The sequence below is a fragment of the Colobus angolensis genome, unplaced genomic scaffold (assembly GCF_000951035.1).
Source record: "Colobus angolensis palliatus isolate OR3802 unplaced genomic scaffold, Cang.pa_1.0 Scaffold20, whole genome shotgun sequence".
Classification (NCBI taxonomy): domain Eukaryota; kingdom Metazoa; phylum Chordata; class Mammalia; order Primates; family Cercopithecidae; genus Colobus; species Colobus angolensis.
Window position 1 is genome coordinate 1,746,550 of NW_012115155.1, and position 19,968 is coordinate 1,766,517.

The 19,968-nt window shown below is 43.1% G+C and overlaps 1 protein-coding gene across 1 annotated transcript in view; it reads left to right on the forward strand.

Annotated features, from left to right (window-relative positions):
• The window catches only part of CFAP221 (cilia and flagella associated protein 221), a 120,095-nt gene that overhangs the window by 44,390 nt on the left and 55,737 nt on the right, over nucleotides 1-19,968 (forward strand). The window contains exons 8-13 of the mRNA XM_011941714.1: nucleotides 9,196-9,355; nucleotides 12,945-13,065; nucleotides 13,149-13,260; nucleotides 13,454-13,562; nucleotides 16,624-16,711; nucleotides 19,751-19,840. Coding sequence (XP_011797104.1) covers nucleotides 9,196-9,355; nucleotides 12,945-13,065; nucleotides 13,149-13,260; nucleotides 13,454-13,562; nucleotides 16,624-16,711; nucleotides 19,751-19,840 — 680 coding nt within the window. The remainder of the gene's footprint in view (nucleotides 1-9,195; nucleotides 9,356-12,944; nucleotides 13,066-13,148; nucleotides 13,261-13,453; nucleotides 13,563-16,623; nucleotides 16,712-19,750; nucleotides 19,841-19,968) is intronic.

Below are 19,968 nucleotides of genomic sequence, written 5' to 3' on the forward strand. Positions count from 1 at the left end.
CGGGAAAAAAAGAGCCACTCCAGATGTAAATAAGTATAGAAGAAATGAGGTTCAGCAAATACAAATATTCCTTTAAAAATGTCCTTACAGAAAATGAAATGTGTTTATTATTTAAAAATTAAAACACTGAAGAAAAGTACCAAATCCTAGTTGAAAAAACATTACCGAGAATCTCACCACTCCAGAAATAACTATCATGAACATTTAACTATCCCTGCAGATACCTCTCTGTGCTTGTGTACAAAGAGGAGAAAGAGGAAGGCTGGAGGCATGCAATGATGCAGAGACACAGAACACTACAAGAAAACTTAGGTCATACAATATGTAAAAATGCTGTTACTTGATATTGACTGAAGAAAAACAAGTGTAGCTAAAAGGAATTGGTGAACTTCCTTGGTATATGCAATATTCATTCCTAAAATTTGTTGCTAAAATTAAGAAAAGAGATAATGAGAGCATTAAGAGGTCAGAGCCACTGTCTTCTTCATCTGTGTGCCTCATCTTCAGCTGGAATCTTGGCCATGGAAAATGGGAAACAGCATGCGTGTACTCTCTCCCTTCCCTCTTGGAACTCCCAGCTTTGTCTTACCCTTCTATGTTCTTTACATTCCCAAATTCTTCACTTGGGTTTTTCTGGCTGTCTGGATGCTGTCACCTAGTGGCGTGTTAACCAGAAGCTCCTGGGGCTGCGTGCCTGAGTGCTCGCATGTTTGACGGTGTCTGTCTGCTGTCTGCAATCTTGAAGGACAACCTGGTGAGGTATAACAGTCTTGGTTTCCAACTTGGTCTATCTCAGAACTTGGCAGACCTTGCTGATAGTCCCCGGCTTTGGCTTGCTAGGAATTTGGAGGCTGGGCTGAGTTGTACCCCATCGAAGGTGAATTCTGGATGCCCTCAGAAATTTTATTTTTATTCTTGAGGTTAAGCAATTCACCAGCATATGTATTGGTGTTTTTCTGCATCATTTTTGTCCCCTGGAACGTGGCATGTCCTTTTGATCTGGAGAAAAATGACTTTTGTTATTTTGGGAAATGTTTCAACTCGTAAAACCTTGAATGTTTTCATGTTCTATTTGCTTTGTTCTCTTCCTCAGGAATACCAATTATATGTGTATATTGGTTCTCCTTTGCCTTCAGTATCTATTATCTGCTTTAAAATAACTTCATTTTGTGTGGATTTCTCATTCCTATCTGCCACATCCTTACCTGTGTTTTCAGTGTGTGTGTATGTGTGTGCATGTATGTGGTATTTGCATGAGTGTGATGTATATTATATGAGTGCGTGTTTATTGTTGTTCTTTTGCTGAAGTTTCCACCTCAGTGCCTGTGTTAGTCTGTGTGTTGCTATAAAGGAATATCTGAAGCTTGGTAATTTATTTTCTAAAAAAGCGGTTTAATTGGGTCTGCAGGATGTACAGGAAGCATGGTGCTGGCATCTGCTCCTAGTGAGGCCTCAGGAAGCTTCTAACTATGGCAGAAGGCAAAAAGAGAGCAGACAGTATCAGATAGTGAGAGAGGGAGCAAGGGAGAGGTGGGGAGGTGCAGGTTCTTTAAACACCAGCTCTCATGTGAACTCGGGGCAAGAACTCACTCATCAGCAAGAGATGGTGCTCAGCCATTCATAAGGGATCCACCCACATGACCCAACACCTTCCACCAGGCCCCACCTCCAACAATGGGAATCACATTTCAACATGAGATTTGCAGGGGACAAACATCCAAACCGTATCATACGGTTCCTTTTCTTTTTCCATGTGTTTCCTGAGCTCTACCAGTTCTCTTTTTGTCTCCTTCTAGTGTGTTCTTACATTGCTTCCTTGAATTCTGTTGACTGTTCCTGTGACAAGGCCATACTGTCTGTTTTCTTTAAGACTCTGGTGAACTACCTGTGTCCTGAGATTGTCCTCTTATCATGTGTATTTTTTTTTTTGAAACAGAGTCTCGCTCTGTCGCCAGGCTGGAGTACAGTGGTGTGATCTTGGCTCACTGCAACCTCTGCCTCCCGGGTTCAAGTGATCCTCCTGCCTCAGCCTCCTGAGTAGCTGGGACTATAGGCGCCCGCCACCACGCCCGGCTAATTTTGTTGTTGTTGTTGTATTTTTAGTAGAGATGGGGTTTCACCATATTGTTCAGGCTAGTCTTGAACTCCTGACCACGATCGTGATCCACCCTCCTCGGCCTCCCAAAGTGCTGGGATTACAGGCGTGAGCCACTGTGTATTCTTTATGTGATTTTGTTTCTGTTCCTCTCCTCCTTCAAAAAGTATTAATTTTTAATTTTGCAGTTTACATGTACAGCACCTGTGGTGTTCTATTCAGCACTCTGCTCAATGTTGAGTAGAGCCTGCCACCAGCAAAAGAATAATGTGGAAGAAGGGATAATAATTTGAAGAGCTAATGCTTACATCATGCTTACCATGTGCCAGACACTCCTCTGGATGCGTAAACTCATTTAATACCCCAACAACTCTTATGAAGTGGATTCTATTATTCGGTCCACTTCTCTCATGAGGAAGGTGAGGCACGGCGTGTTATGTAGTTGCATAAGGGCACAGAGTTGGGAAGCAACAGAGCTGGGGTTGCAATGCAGGGAACCCAGCCCCACAGTCTGTGTGTTCAAGCCCTCTGAGAGAATGTCTCCCATCTCTGCTGAGTGGTCACGAGGGCTGGTGCCTCCCAGGAGAGTCACCTGTGCTGTGTACTGCTGTGCAGTGGTCATGACTCTCCTTTCTCCCTACCAGGTCACTTTCAGCACCTTCTGAACTGGGTCCAAGGTCACGGACAGCGGGCATGGTGTGGCAGCATAGCTGCTTCTTCAGCCCCTCCCCTGCTGCTCTGTGATGCCGGGGTTGGGTCTCCTTTACCTCTGTCCCTGTTCAAGGCCCAGCCGTACTCCTACATTTTGTCACTGTAACCAAAGAATAGTTGGAGACTTTTCCGGGGCTGTGACTCTTACTGTAGGGGAAACCTACACCTCTTGGTTCTCAGCATGCTCCCATGTCTCAACTTACAGGAGTCGGTAGTCGTGCTTTCTATTGTGCTTCAGGATTGTAGCCACTTCCCTATGTAATAGATTTTTTTCCTTACCATTTTTATCCTTCTTTTCCTTTTTGTTTTGTGATTTCGAAGAAGGGTAGTTGAGCTGAAGCTTTTCTTTACCGTCTTTTGCCAGAAATGCTCTGCGCTTGGTTTCTGCAGGGCTCCCCTCCTCCCTGTGGTCTTACAGTCTTCATCCGTCCATTCATTCCGGAAGTAACTACCGAGCGCCTGCTGGGCATCAGACACTGGTATAGGCATTGGGTACTGCAGAGAGCAAGACAGACCTGGTCCCTGCTGTGCTGGAGCAGAGATGCCAATGGGGGCAGAGACGCAGGCCTGCCAACAAAAGACGTTGTCCAGAGTAACAATGGTGGTGAGAAAAATAAGACATGATGATGTGACCAGATGACTGCTCTCGACTGGCTGATCGGGAAGAGCCTCTTGGAGGAAAAGTCATGTCAGCTTAGACCCAGTTAAAAAGAGGCACCAGACTTGGGAAGAGGGTTTCAAGCAGAGGAAGCAACCCACACAGGGGCTGCCAGGCTGGAACAGGCTCGGCCATGGTTACATTCGAGGGAACGACGACAGCCCATTGTGTACAGGGTGCGTGAGCAAGGGGAGGAGTGTGCAAGGCCTATGGGAGAGGCCGGAAGGGATTCGAAGAGGGGGTGTTAGGATCGGCTTCTGAACGGGGTGGGGGTCTCCTGGAGAGCTTGAAGCGGAGGGTGGCACGGCCTGACGCATATTTTAAAAGGTCTCTTTGGCTCCTGAGGGGAATGAGGGTTGGAGGAGCACAAGGTGGGCGCAGGCCTCCCCTTCAGGAAGGAGCTGAGGTTGGCTCAGACGGGTGGTGACCGTGGAGATGGCAAGGGACAGATGGTGGAGCGAATGGGCTCCAGCAGTGGGTGGTTGGGGGGTGCGCTGCTCTTCCTACAGCTCCTGGAGCAGGTTCTGAAGCCCCTCCAGTTGTCTTGCTCTCCACGGGTGCTGTCTCTGTGAGGTGAGACACCAGTGCCTCTGCGCTGCACGCATTGCTCCTGGCCAGCAGCTTATATACTTGATGGAAAGGGAATTCCTGGCCTGGCTTAATCCCCCCAGCATCCGCTCCTCAGACTCCTTCTCCACATCCCCCCATCAGCACAGGCATAGCCCTCAGGTTGTCTGGTCTTGCTGCCAAGGTCTGCATTTTGGATATTTGATGTACAGGGATGAAATAGAAAGTCAGTAGATTCCAAAAGACTTAATTTTACCACTTCTTTCTAGTTCCGGCCAAAAAAAGCTTGCTGGAGGGAGAAAGGAATAAAGGATTAAAATAAGTTCCGGGGATTGTTAGCGTCTCAGTATGTGCACCACACGTGTTTTCATCTGCTGTGGCTGGGCAGGAGTTGTTCTTCCTGGGAAATTTAGACATGAACCGGTATCCAAAAGCCCTCGGGGCTTCTCTTTCACTTCTTCATGATAGGTCTCCAGGCCTATGTTTTAAACTACACTTTGTAGAGGCCGCCGAGTCCTTCTCTTCTGAGCTGTAGATTGCCTGCACTTGGCACTTTTGTGGAGCAAAAGGAGGACCTGGTGCTTTGGGACGCTCATCCCAGTGATTTGGCATCGTGAGGCAATTGCCTCTTCCTGTGTAAGAACTCAAACAGGTCAAGTGTAAGTTTTTCAAGGAAATATTTCTTCTTTCTGATATTTTAATGACAATTTAATACACAATAAATTGTTACTTGTTTTATTTAGCATAAGGATTGGGAAGGCCACATTTATGGGACACACACTATGTGCCAAGCATTATCCCAGACCCTGTACATTATTTTCTCCTTTAAGCCTTGTCCAATTTTACAGATGAGAAAACTGAGCCTCAGCTAAGGTAGCCAAGCTGAGTTACACAGGTTCATGTATAATCAAGCAAGGACTAAGTAAGGGTCTGCTGGGGCCTCTCTGTTGCCCACACTCCCTGGGCAGCAGCAGAAGCTGGGGAGTGTTGCCACTGTGAGTGGGATGGTAGCCCTCCCTTCTGTAATCCAGTGAATCGAAAGCATGGTTAGAATGTGGATGATTTTAAAGCTAAATAGCTACTAATTTCCCAACATTAGCTTTGAGAGATCAAGTAGTTTACCCAAAGTCACCTAGCTAGAGGAACCCTAAATCTTGGAATACTAAAACCAATACTTATAATGTTACCAGTACAGGGTGTCCAGGTTCTTGGCTCTTTGAACAAGGAATTGGACAAAATGCACAAAGCAAGGAAAGAATGAGGCAACAAAAGCAGAAATGTACTGAAAACAAAAGTATACTCCACAGGATGGGAGCCAGCGAGTATAGGGGCTCAAGAGCTCTGTTATAGAATTTTCTGGGGTTTAAATACCCTCTAGAGGTTTCCCACTGGTTACTTGATGTACACCCTGTATAAATGAAGTAGTGACCACCAGTCAGAGCCTGAAGTGGAGTTACAAACTTAGACTCCTATGCTTTGGTTGCTTTCTGCAATCCATCAGAGATACTTTCCATTTTCCACCTGCCATGCAGAAAATGTGGGGGGTTTTACAAAGCGAGTAGCCTCCAGTCCTTTTGTTACTTAGGTGCGGAGAGCTGGGATTTTCCTTCTGATTTAGTTCTAGGAGGTCATCGTGAATCGGCCTTAGGTTCCTTGTCTCCAGACTCTTTTCTGCCTCAGTAACACTGTGTGGATTGAATGGCTCCATGACAATTTAGGGAGAGTGATCTGTACTTTTTGAGATCTTTGAAGAAAAAATTATTTTAAAATTAAATAATTTTACGGTGCTAGTGCAATGTCGTAGTAACACTGTCTGGACATGGGAAAGAAGAAATTTTTTTAATGTTCCCCATCCTGGTCCTCACTGCCATAACAAGTAATGTGCTTTTGTTTTTCCGTCTCCTTTCAATAACTTTTCATGTTAATGCACATGCTTTGTATAATTGTAGTCCAGGTGAAGACACGGTGGTATTTCCTCATGACTTCATTTACCATTGTATTATTTTTCAGTGCTGTTACTTTTTCTTATGATACCCATCATGTTGATCAACTAGAGTGTTCTTAGCCTTCAGTTGATTTCTGAGTTTTTTCCTCTTCTCTCTGTCTCTGCTCACCACCCTCCATGTCCTGTGATTCAACATTACCCCTGGTTGTGTTAAGGGTGGTGATCTGAAATTGACCCGATGAAATTGGCCTAAAGTGTAAAAGAGCAATTTGGGCTTTTCTTTTCTTTTTTTTTTTTTTTTGAGACAGAGTCTGGCTCTGTTGCCCAGGCTGGAGTGTAGTGGTGGGATCTCAGCTCACTGCAAGCTCCGCCTCCCGGGTTCACGCCATTCTCCTGCCTCAGCCTCCCGAGTAGCTGGGACTACAGGCGCCACCACCGCGCCCGGCTAATTTTTTGTATTTTTTAGTAGAGACGGGGTTTCACCATGTTAGCCAGGATGGTCTCGATCTCCTGACCTCGTGATCCGCCCATCTCGGCCTCCCAAAGTGCTGGGATTACAGGCGTGAGCCACCGCGCCCAGCCTGGGCTTTTCTTAAGGAGGTAGTCATTGTTGGGGGTGGGGGGTACCCTTCTCATTTTAAAAGCATGAAACATACTGTCCTTTGTCCCACTGTTAGTTTTGGCTGAGCAGTAAGCAGTAACTCCTGGGCACCCCTTTTACAGCTGCTAACATTTGACGATCCGCTGCTGCCTGTTAATGGAAAAAGCAGCGTACTCTGGTTGCCTAGACTACACCTTCACAGTGTGCTTTATGTATTAGGTCTGAGCTGGCAGCACTTAAAAATAAATCAGCCAGGTCAAGGCAAACATTAATCCTTGCTTCCAGAGCTTGTCCTTATTTTTTAAGTTAATGAGCTAGAGCAGAAGCAATAGAATGTTCTTATTTTAGAGCCCCGGATCAATTTATGGGCTAAAGAGGGCTATGTTCTGACCAAGTGGGTGGTCAAAGTATTGAAGCCCCACGCATGATGGAGAGTCACAGTTTGTCTCCAGCGAGTCTTAGGTTGGCTGATGGACCCAGGGTCTTTTGCTGATTCCCTCCTCCCCGCAGTGGATTCTGGGGTCACTAGTGAGTATCATTGAAAGAGTTTGACTTCTGCTCTCAGGAGCTTGATGAAGACCTATTTCTGAAGCACTGTGCTGGGGATCCAGGAAGATATGAAAGGTATGGGGCTGGTGTCTGCCTTATGAGCTTGATACCTAGTTGGGAGACAGGGAAACTTTGAAAGGTAACAACACATCAAGGGTACGCGAGTTCAGCAGAGCTGACAGAAGGTTCCTGTGGAGAGAGAGGCATGGGGAGTTTGGTGTAATATGTAGGTGCATATAGGCTTTTAAGTTTGGGTTCATTCACTCATTCAACAATAATTTATTGAGCTGGGAATGCAGTAATGAGCAGGTGCCTGCTTTCCTAAAATTGACACGCTAACTAGGAGAAGGCAGATGGTAAATGCAGTAATTTCCGGGAGTAGGATAAAGCTAAAAGAAAATCTGGAGAGAGCTCCTCAGGCCTAGGGAATTGCAAGTGCCGAGCCAGTGCAGAGTGCAGAGCCAGCAGGAGTCAATGATAAGGGATTAGAGCCAAGGCCCTTTCCTTCTCATACCCCTGCTCCCACCTCTTCTCACAACGGGGGGCCTTTCCTTTCCATCCACTTGCTTCCCCACGCCCTGTTGGTATTCATGTCTTGACTTTGTATTTTATGTTCATTTGTTTATGTTTGGCTGTCCCCAACTAGAATGTAAACTGTGAGATCTGGGATTTGTTTTGTTTATTGCTCTAACTCTAGTGCCTTAAACAGTGCCTGACACACAGTAAGCACCCAATAAGCACATGAATGGGTGAAGGAAAGGCCTATGTGGGCACAGGGAGAAGGGAGGGTCGCACAAGATTCAGGAAGCAGATGAATGTAAAGGAGGGCACGTATGGGAGACTGTGCCAGGCCTCCGCAGGGACAGTGGGAGGACCGGATGCACAGGAGCAGGTGGTCTCATCTAGAGAGCAAACCTAAGAGCCTTCATTGGAAGTCAGAGAGAACATTCGTCCTCCAGTTTACATTCTAGTTGGGGACAGCAATAAGTAAGTAAGTAAATAAATAAATAAAATTGATCTTCCCTTTCTTCTCTTTTTCTTTCCACATTTGTTAGCACTTACTATGTTCCAAGCACTTACTATGTTCCAAGCCCTGTCGGCACCAGAGATACAAAAGAAGGATTAGGCATGGTGTGATATTTGACTCTGGGGAGAATAGCAGTCCATCCTAAAGATTTGAAAAGAAAGAATCAAATTATACAAAAAGAGAAGTGAATTGTTTGGACACAAACTTGTATGTGTGTTCCTAGCTTTTCCTGTTGCTTACAGCATTAATATTGACATCTGGTAATTTGCTTACGGATGATAGTTCTGGGAATTCATGTCTGAATCACTAATGCAGATTGATATGTATATATTTGTAGAAGTGATGCAATCAAATAATTATTGTAAAGGATGAATGTAGTAATTAATAAATAAGATCAATGTAAACATGCAGAAGTTGATTCACACGTATTTAATGAAAAAGCTACATAAGGATAATGGAAATACTGTACTTGTGCTTAGCATGGGAAGAATGTCCAGTTGACCCTTGAACAGCATGGGTTTGAACTGCATGGGTCCACTTATATTCAGATTTTTTTTCAGTAAAAGTTAGACTGAGTGTGTCTGCCTCTTCTTCCACCTCTTCTGCCTCTACCACCCTTGAGACAGTAAGATCAATCCCTCCTCTCCCTCCTCCTCAGCCTATTCAACATGAAGACAAAGAAAATGAAGACCTTTGTGATGATCCACTTCCACTTAAGGAACACCAAATATATTTTCTCTTCCTTATCATTTCCATAATAACATGTTCTTTCTTCTGGTTTATAGTAAATAATACATATAACATATAAAAGGTGTGTTAATTGACTGCTTATGTTATCATTAAGGCTTCTGGTCAACAGTAGACTAGTAGTTAAGTGTTTGGGAAGCCAACAGTTATGTGTGGATTTTCAACTGTGTGGGGAGTCACCGCTCCTAACCTCCGCGTTGTCGGAGAGTCAGCTGTATTCGTGTGTGTGTCAGCCTCTGTGACTGGACTTGGCAAGAAGAGAGGGTATCACATTTTCTCATTTCTTTCCTTTCAGGAATAATTCCGGCTAATGGGAAGATGACTGTGACCATTAAGTTTACACCCTTTCAGTACGGGACTGCACAAATAAAAATGCAGTTATGGATTTCACAATTCAACTCTCAACCGTATGAATGTGTCTTCACCGGAACATGCTATCCCAACGTGGCCTTACCGTATGGCATCTTTGCAGTGTTTTTGTTTATTCTTAACCCTTTCTCGAAAATCCAAGTCTTCCTTTCTTCCATTCTGTCTTTCTTGTAAAAGAATGTCATCAAAAATGTATTTAAAATGATGAGCCAACATAAAATATACTTTAAAACATAACAGAAATATAGAACATATCTATGCTAGTTCCTGGAGTTGCTTCTGACAAGAAGGGAAGAAACAAGAAAAAGGGATTTTTGAGGGACATGTTTTTTCACTAATTACTACTGATGCACTGTTTGAATTGTTTACTGTATGTATGTCTTATTGCCTATTCAAAAATTTGTACAATAGGGCCAGAACAATATAACTGTTTATAAGGTTTCCATATAGTATTTCTTTTTTTCCTTTTTTCTTTTTTTTTCTGAGACGGAGTCTCGCTCTGTCGCCCGGGCTAGAGTGCAGTGGCCGGATCTCAGCTCACTGCAAGCTCCGCCTCCCGGGTTCACGCCATTCTCCTACCTCAGCCTCCCGAGTAGCTGGAACTACAGGCGCCCGCCACCTCGCCTGGCTAGTTTTTTTGAATTTTTTAGTAGAGACGGGGTTTCACCGTGTTAGCCAGGATGGTCTCGATCTCCTGACCTCGTGATCCGCCCATCTCGGCCTCCCAAAGTGCTGGGATTACAGGCTTGAGCCACCGCGCCCAGCCCATATAGTATTTCAATTAACTGAGTCCTTGATGTTTGCAGTGCCTATTGCAAAGCTTAGTGGGAAATGGCCCACAACCTCAAGAGACCAAAATAAGTCATATTACAAGTGATTTCACATGAGGCAGAGACAGAAATGTCTGAAAAACTGAAATGTTTGAAAAACGCAGGAGGTTTTTCAAAGCACCATCAGACTAGTGAAGATGTGAAGTGGAATTAAGTTGTACTTCATAACAAATCCTTTCCGAACTTCCATTTCCATTTGAATATGAGCTTGTACTTTTACATCTCAGTACCTCTGGTTAACGTCATGATTTTTTCTTATACCCATGATTTTTATAAAAATTAAAAGTTGCTGGGCGTGGTGACTCGTGCCTGTAATCCCAGCACTTTGGGAAGCTGAGGCGAGCGGATCACCTGAGGTCAGGCTTTCAAGACCAGCCTGACCAACATGGTGAAACCCTGTCTCTACTAAAAATGCAAAAATTACCTGGGCATGGCGACGTGTCTGTAATCCCAGCTACTCGGGAGGCTGAAGCAGGAGAATTGCTTGAACCCGGGAGGCAGAGATTGCAGTGAGCTGAGATCACGCCACTGCACTCCAGCCTGTGTGCCAGAGCGAGATATCGTCTCAAAAAAAAAAAGTTGTCACAGTATAAATACTAATCTTAGAAGATTCTGACAATTATTTTGAAAATGATGGGGAAATATCTTGCTTTTCCTCTTCTTTGCACATGGATACTCATCACATATTAACATCATTAACCATATTACAAGTAGAGTAGCAACCTTATACCAAAATATGAACTCACTCCATGATATCTTAGATATTTGTATCATGATTTTCTTCCTAAAAATTCGAAGCAGCCTAAGTCAACTGTAGGATATGAGTGTGGCCTGCTGAACCCAAATCCTGCAAATAACCGTCATTGAAATAAAATCACTCAGGCAACAAACAAGTAGAACTAAACGCAGATTTTAAAACTGCTGATTTTTCTGGTGGCAAATAACCAGGTGAGCAAAACGGTGTTTGCCACTTCACATCAGGTGCTACAATACTCAAATGACTTTCTTAAAGACATCATCTGAGTGCGATTTTTATTTGTATTTCCTTCCATAGCTGTGTTTTTACATGCACAACAGCACCGTATGGCAGAAGCACCATACAAATGCAGGCGCACGCTATTTCTAAATTACCATGTTAGTATCTTATTTAGTATCCTCTTGACATTTTCAAGGACTATGTCTTAAGATCTGCATGTCTGCCTGAACTGCAAATAATATTATAACATACAAATTCTACCATGAAGGGAAAAAAAAAACTGGCTGTAGTTTCTGAACAGTAAAAAATACTGGCTGTAGTGTTCTCTGAAATTTTCATAGATTGCGTTCTTCACTTCATTATGGAGTGTGTGATAGACTTACTCATGTCTAAATTTGGCACTGCCAAATTCCACATGTAACTGATTTATCGTTTTCTTAGACCTCTTCATTTCCATCATCAACGTTGAGGATATTGTTCAGGAGGCTGCTTTTTAACATCCCCAGGTTTAGTTGCTCCCCGGTATTTAACAGCAGAAGTGGTGTCAAGGCTCCACTGAGATGGGGATGCTGAACCTCAGTTCGCTACCTGGCTAAGCACCTCACCCTGCACATCAGAGCATGTTGGCGGGTGTGAATCTCACCAAGAGACAGGTTCTCCCATGCCCTGGGTTGTGCATGCTCTTACATGAGAGACGTTAAATTTGAGGTTGCTAACATAAGTTCCATGCAACCAGGCCTGTTCAGTGGGTGCTCAGCAAATACATATTAACTGTCAGAGTGAGTGAATGTTCACCTATTTTTATCTTATTTTTGTACGGTCACAGAAAACAAGTGTTTATCCTATAAAACAATTGTTCACACCTGGATGCCTAAACTATTATGCCAAATTGGTACTGAACAAATAAATTTAAAAATGGTTATTTTCAAAATCATAACTTTGCCTTGTGTTGCAGAAAAATATAACTATTAAGATAAAAATAATTTCTAAAAAAAGAAAAAAAGAAATGCTTCATAGGTAGCATTTCTGAATAGAACACAGTTCTACTGCATCTCATAATAGATAACCCGAATAGCTTCTGCAGGCTATTAGCTGCACTATCTCTAACTATCCATGTCCAAAGTCAGTTTCTAATTACAGAAAAGAACCCAAACATTAATCTGAATCTCTTTTTGAAATATCTTGCTACAAACAATTGCATAATCATTCTTTTACTAGAAAGATAAATCAAGGTAAGTTTTTTTTTTTAATGTAATAAATCTAGCTGTTGAAAACCAACAGGCTAGAAATGGATTATGCTAGACCTTGAGAGCATTTTTCAGCATGTCACATTTTCAGTCAGTATGTTCTTTAAGAATGTAAGGCAATGCAACCCCAGCACTTTGGGAGGCAGAGGCGGGCAGATCGCAAGGTCAAGAGATGGAGACCATCCTGGCCAACATGGTGAAACCCCGTCTCTACTAAAAATACAAAAATTAGCTGGGCGTGGTGGTGCACGTCTATAGTCCCAGGTACTCAGGAGGCTGAGGCAGGAGAATCGCTTGAACTCGGGAGGGAGAGGTTGCAGAGAGCCGTGATTGTGCCACTGTACTCCAGCCTGATGACAGAGTGAGACTCTGTCTCCAAAAAAAAAAAAAAAAAGAATGTAAGGCAAAACAACCATTGGTGGGCTCTTTTGATATCTCTGATTATACTCTAATACACTGACATCACATTTATTTTAGTAGACCACTGTTGAGGCACACGTTTATTTTCAGTTTAGATATAATAAGGGACTTCAAGTTGCGGTGTTATCAGAAGGAACATACAAAATTAGGAACCTTGAGTTAACGGCTTATTTACTAATTTAACTTTTGTTTAAACCTATAGATTAGAAGAGTTTGAAAGGTTCAATACTCTTTCTAAGAAAGTAAACGTTCCTCCAGAAAAAGCAATGATGCATATAAATTTCCACCGACCACCAGCGAAGCCGAAGCCTCAGAAGGTGAAGGTATGGTGGGCCTTGTCCTCAGTGTGATGAAAGGGTGACAGAGTGGCAGAGTAACCGATTTCCCTATTGCTTTGGTCTCTTAGGAAATTGAGTACCAGAACCTCAGATTTCCAGTAGATTTATCGAATCCATTTGCTGTGGCAACTGTTTTAAACCAAGAACCAGGAAAATTGAAGATTAAAGAATTAAGAGAAGGTAACCAGTTGATTGGCCATAAAGCAGCCTCTGAGCCGAATATGAAGGAGTTACTGCTTGTCATACTGATTACCTATGAAAAACAAAATTCGGTTAGATTGCTGTTATGCCTCGCCATTAGAAATGTGTTTTTCTCTCTGCACATGACTTTAATCTGATTACTGGTATAAACATTGTCTGCTCCTGCCTTCAGTTTTGGACCAGGGCACGGAAATTTCAAAAACGAGACAGATGAAGGAGGCACTCTTTGAACAGAAAGTCAGACAGGACATTCACGATGAGATGGAAAATCATCTTAAGTGGTAAATATTGAGCAATTATTTGTATCAAGTGACAGTAGAGTTGTTTTTAGATGATCTTTTATAAATGAGAGACAGCAAAATGTAATAACGTTTTAGGTACTTTGGAGAATTTAATGATTGTTTCTCTGCCAGTGGTCCTTCCACTTCAGTAGGAAGTTTCTATTAGGAATAAATACATGTGACCAAAGCACGCTGTTTCCTGAATGTGACCAGTCGCAGGACCAGAGTGAATTGTGGGAGATACTCCTGCTCCTGCTGGCCACTCTGCTGGCACCCCCTCAGCCCAGGACAGATCTGGGTGCCTTGGGAACCCCAATTCACACTCCCGTCATCCTCTACCTCAACCAGGAGCCCCTGTGCCTTGGGCCGTGTGTCCCAGATGCCTTCAGGGTAGCCCAGTGGCGTGAGGCTCTGGGGGGTTCCTAATGGAGGTTTTAAAACTGAGATGTGAGAATTCTTGTGCTTCTGTGCCCAAATTAGAAACTTTTTCACGATTTTTTTTTAACCAGATGAGACCAAGCATATGCACGTGTACAGATTTAGCTGAAAAGTAAACTCTTTTTTTTTTTTTTGAGAAAGGGTGTCACTCTGTCACCCTGGCTGGAGTGCAGTGTCACATCATGGCTGGTTGCACCCCCAGCCTCCCAGCCTAAAGTGAACTTCCCACTTCAGCTTCCCAAGTAGCTGGGAGCACAGATGCATACCACCACACCCACTTAATTTTTTTTCTGCTTTTTTTTTTAGAGATAGGGTCTCACTATGTTGCCCAGGTGAGACCCGATCCCCTGGGTTCAAGTATCCTCCTGCTTGACCTCCCAAAGTGCTGAGATTACAGGTCTGAGCCACTATGCCTGACAGGGCTAAAAAAGAGACTCTTGGAGAGTGTCATTGAGAGGCTGCCTGCTCCATGACCCAGCCTCCACCCTTCCTGACACATGAGAACATGACCTCACCTGAAGCCCTCTGAAGGTGCCCACTGGGCTATTCCCCTGTCTCTGGGGAAATGACCCTTGTTTCCAACAGAAATCCCTTCTGCCTCAGCTTACGTCTGTAGTTACGGTCCCACCTCAGTTAATGGGAAGTACTCCAAGGAACTGAAAATTTTATGTTTATAAACACCTTTTCCCTATTATGAAAAACAGGTAGGTCATCATTGTAGGAAACCTAAAAACATGTTTTTTTACATATAGAGAAGGAAAAAAAATCACGGTGATGCCACCACTCAGCAGTGACCAGTGACCACTGTCAATACTGGGGTTTTTGTTCTTTCTGTGCGTCTCTGTATCAGACCTGAAGTCACATCCCAGATCCCATTCTGAATGCTGTGTTGTTCCTTTAATATTTTTCCCAACTTTCTTCAGCCCACATATACTTGACCTCGGTTCACTAATTGTTCACATTAGGACACATACACTCCCCTCACTCCACATGCACGCACACACATATCTGCACGCACCTTTTCCCCCGAGCCATTTGCAAATAAATTGGAGACATCAGGAAACTTCACCCCAAAATACCTCAGCACGTAGCTCCTAAGAGCAAAGACATTCTTCAACATTATTGTAATCACTTCCAAGAGATTTCACACCGATACAATAATATTATCGAATAATCAGTCTATAGGCAAATTTAGCCAGTTGTCCCAAAATGTACTTTATACCTAGTCTTTTAAAAAATATTTATTTTAAATTTTGTATAACTAAAATAGAGATGGGGTTTTGCCATGTTGCCCAGGCTGGTCTTGAACTGCTGCCCTCAAGCACTCCACCAGCCCTGGCCTCCAAAGTGCTGGGATTACAAGTGTGAGCCACCACACCCGGCCTATACCTGGTTTGTTTTTGTTTTGTTTTTGGAGAGAGGTATCCAGGGTCCAGTCAAAGATCATACCATTTGTATTTAGCTTTCATGTCCCTTTAGTCTCCTGTAACCTAAAATAGTTCTCTAGAACATCTCTCTACCTCCACTTTAAAAATCATAAATATTATTTATTTAAGGCAGGTGCTAGGTTTTGTGATGAATACATTGCATATTAGTTTCTTTAAATTGTGATAAAATTCATCATTTTAATCAGTTTAAAGTTTATTGTGCCTAGGTTTTTAGTAAATCCACAATGCTGCATGACCATCAGCACTACCCAATTCCAGAACATAGGCATCACTAGAAAAAGAAACCTCATACCCATTATCAGTCACTCCCCACTCCCCACTCCCTGAAGCCACTGGCAACCACAATCTACTTTCAGTCTGTATGGATTTGCCCACTCTGGACATTTTATATAAAGGGAAACACATAATACATGGTCTTTTGTGACTGTCTTCTTCCACTTAACATGTTTTTAAGATTCATCCACATCATAGCATGCATTAGTACTGCATTCCTTTTTATGGTGGAATCATATCTCATTGAATGGATATGCAACATTTTGCTTATTCATTCATCAGTCACTGGACATTTCAGTAGTTTCCACTTTTTGAGTATTATGAATAATGCTGCTATGAACATTTATATGCACTTTTTTATGTGACCATATCTTTTCAGTTTTCTTAGGTACATACCCTAGGAGTGGAATTGCTGGGTCATATGGTAACTCTATGTTTAACTTTTTGTGGCACCACCAAACTGTTTTCCATGGTGGCTGAACCATTTTACATTCCCACCAGCAACATATGAGGGTTATGGTTTCTCCACTTGCTCAACAGTACCTGTTATTTTCCATTATTATCATCATCATCATCATAGCCATCCCAGTGGGTGTAAAGGGGTGTATTGTTGTGGCTTTGATTTATATTTCCCTAATGATTTAGAAGGTTGAGCATCCAGATGTTGTTACTCATCAATATTTAAGATAAGCTTCACTTTGCAGAACACATTATTCATCTTAGTTATGCTGCTGAAGCCTCTATAACTTCTCTATCCCGTGTGTCTCCTCCAGCATCTCAGCGTTCCTTTTCAGTTTTGGAATATAGTGAAATATTCCATCCTAAAGTTGACTCTGGTATTCTGATGGGTTCTGGACACTGTTTTTTTTTTTTTGTTTTTTTTGTTTTTTTTTTCTCCCCAGGCAGGTGCACCTTGGTAAAGATCCTATGTCTTTTAAACTTAAAAAAGAGCTTACTGAGGAGTGGCAAAGAGCATGCGCCAAATATAAGGTCAGAGTCACTGCTAATTTGCTCTCATTTGTTTCACTAGATGTGTTTACATTCCTACCATCTGCAAGGTGCCAGGTGGAGGAAAACCCACAGTTAAGTTGGGAGTGGGAAAGGCTGATGGCAAGTAAATTGTCAACCATAAATCAAGACTGGCTATAAGTGTCCCCAGAGACCTATAGTAAGTGTTGTGGGGATGCAGAAGCCAGAGAGGAGAGAACACTGATCTGATTGGGATGCTTCCTGGAAAATCTTGTATAATTTTTTGAAAAGTAGTAAAGAGGACAAAGGCATTCACATGGAGGAAATGACTCAAATTCGAGCGGGAGTTTTGAGTTGGGGTCCCCTGTCCCATGATCTGCAGAGCGTGAAGACAAAAGAGACCCAAAGTTGGTAACCAGGACCCACATCAGAGACAGATGCAAATGATAGTCCCAAGTCAGAGACCCTCAAAGGGGCCAAGCAGAAAAGGGAAACTGGGCTGAGGGGACCACACCTGAGGTTCCAAGGTAGCACCTGTAAGTTTAGGGATGGGAACTGGGGACTATGCAGCACCTGTGGCCTCACCATGCTTTGAAGATGGTTGTTACCTACACAGCAGCTGCAGAGAACACTGAGGACAAGTCCATAGTGGCTAAAACACAAGATACACATGGGCCAGAGGAGACAGGAGTCGGCTGGGGCTCTGTCTGAATTTAATTGGTAGGACTTGCAGAATGATCACGTATTATATGAATTGGCTCAGGTTGCCATAACAAAGTACCACCGACTGGGTGGCTTAAAACAACAAAAATTTATTTTCTCATAGTTCTGGAGGCTGGAAGCCCAAAATCAAGTTCTCAGCATGTTTGATTCCTTCTGAGAGCCATGAGTGAAGGATCCGTTCCAGATCTCTCTCCTTGGCTTATCAGTGGCCACCTTCTCCTCATACCTTCATGTGGTCTTCCTCTGTGTCTGTGTGCTAATCTCCTCTCATATAAGGACAGCAGTCATACTGGATTAAGACCCACTCTAACAGCCGCATTTTAATTTGGTCACTTCTTTAAAGACTCCATTTCTAAATACCATCACATGCTGAGTTCTGGGGGTTAAGGCTTCAACATAGAAATTTCGAAGGGACACAATTCGACCCATAACACAGATTTTTGAGCTGGGGAATGTGAGGTTCAGGTAGACTGACTTGGCAGCAGTGGCTGGAAGGGATTGGGGAAAAACATTTCTTGTCAGATATGAATATGTTTCACATAGAGAATGTACTTTTCTTTCTAGATTTGGAGTCCAACTAGATATTTAAATAAATTTGTCTTATTTTTCTTCATTTTTCTTAAGACAAACAAAAGAATATAAAATCATTACATTGGTAAATCTTTGCATTTAGAAAAATCACATATTAGATGTGCATTTAAATTTAGTTCCACGTGTTCAGATTCTTTGCATGCTCTCTTGAAAACAAAACATCAAGTATTTTCTGCCAACCCCACCGTGGAATGCTGTTTTCTAACCTTTTCAAAGGTGATGTGGGCACGGCCATGCACTGTGGGCACTGAGGCTGTGGCTGCGGGCAGTGTCAGCCAAGGAGCAGTCCCATCCTTAGCATGGCTCCTGGGGCAAGGAGGATGAGCAGGCAGCCCAGACACCCTGGACTATGGGAGATCAAGCATCTCGGGGACCCTATTCTGTGTGTCCAGGGGATTTCATCTGAGAGCTGAGTCCTGACAGGTGACCCAGTGGAACTCCTGGAGGCCCCAGGCACATGGTGGAAACCAAGAGAAGAAATGGTGGGGGAAGGAAGGAGCTGGCCTCAGAGTGGAATGGCACAGCCCTCAAGGATGATGAGCTTTTACTCATCATCATCAAATCAGCAGTGTCTTAGTAAAGATATAATAAATCTCCCTTGTCATTATTCCAGCTAATGATCTATTTGCCAGTCCCTTCTTTAAATTGCCTATTTTATTTTACTCTTAATGCTGGTGGGGATCTAGGTCTCCCCATGAAATCTGTACTTTGAACTTAACGTGCTCAGTCTCAAACTCTAACTTCCCAATATGTGCCAATCAGAGCTAGGCAGCTCACCACCCTGGTGACAATAGCATGCCTCTCTTATTTCTGAATAGGATGTTAATGTGATGATCAGAATAGATTTATTCCAAATAAATCCTTTAAAATTTGTATAAACAGTGTACTTAAGAGCCAAGCTGGTTTTTGAAGTTACCCAACAAACAATTAATAGAACACACAGATAGGCAAAAACTAACACCATCTGCGGAGTACGCAGTCCCCTTTCCCGCCTGGGCAGACACATATAGACACTGACCCCAGCCCAGCCAGCCTACCCCAGGAGTCACTGTTGGCTCCTGGGAATAAGTAAAAGGGCCCAGACGCCATCAGGGAAGCAGGCAGGTAAGGGAAGGAGAGCAGCCTGCGATCACTCACCGCCGGGGAACCGCAGGTCACTTTCCAGCCCAGGAAGACCTGTCAGCTTCCACCACCCAGGAGAAGGGAGGAATCCCCACGTGCCTTCCTTAAAACCTGACGCCAGGATAATCAACTTGAGCTTAAAACTTCACTGGGATGTTAAATGTCTTTTTAATGAAATTTGTATACTCCCATAGTTACAGTTTCCTGAAATTCTTTCTATGAATGTTAAGTGTCTTGGAAATAATTTCCAGACACTATCTGTTAGTTATAAAAAGAAGGTATCTACTCAGGAGGCTGAGGCAGGAGAATGGCATGAACCCGGGAGGCAGAGCCTGCAGTGGACCGAGACTGCGCCACTGCACTCCAGCCTAGCCTGGGTGACCGAGTAAGACTCTGTCAAACAAACAAAAAAAAGAAGATACCGAGTCTGTGCTTCGATCAGAGCTCCCTATGTTTAAACAGTGTAGTCATACTGATCTTTTTTGCCTACTTGTGTTTCACCACTTCTAATGGGAACGTCATGGGTGGATTTGGTCAATTGCTTAATGGGTTTCTACAAGTTTTAAAGACAAAGTTTTGTGCATTTATATTCAACTTAAATTATTTTGATGATTAAAAACCCAGCTAGATAGAGGAGATCCTATTTTGGATGAGGAATTTCAGCGACTTAAAACAGAAGTTAGCCAAAAACGGGTCGTTCGCAACCAAGAAGAGGTGGGTAACTTTCCTTTATCTGGAATCTGATTATTGGCAGCTCTTTAAATGCTTATTTTTTAAAATGCTAAACGATTTTATAGAAATCCTTTACCAAGAGATATTTAATACTTTTTAATTTGCATAAA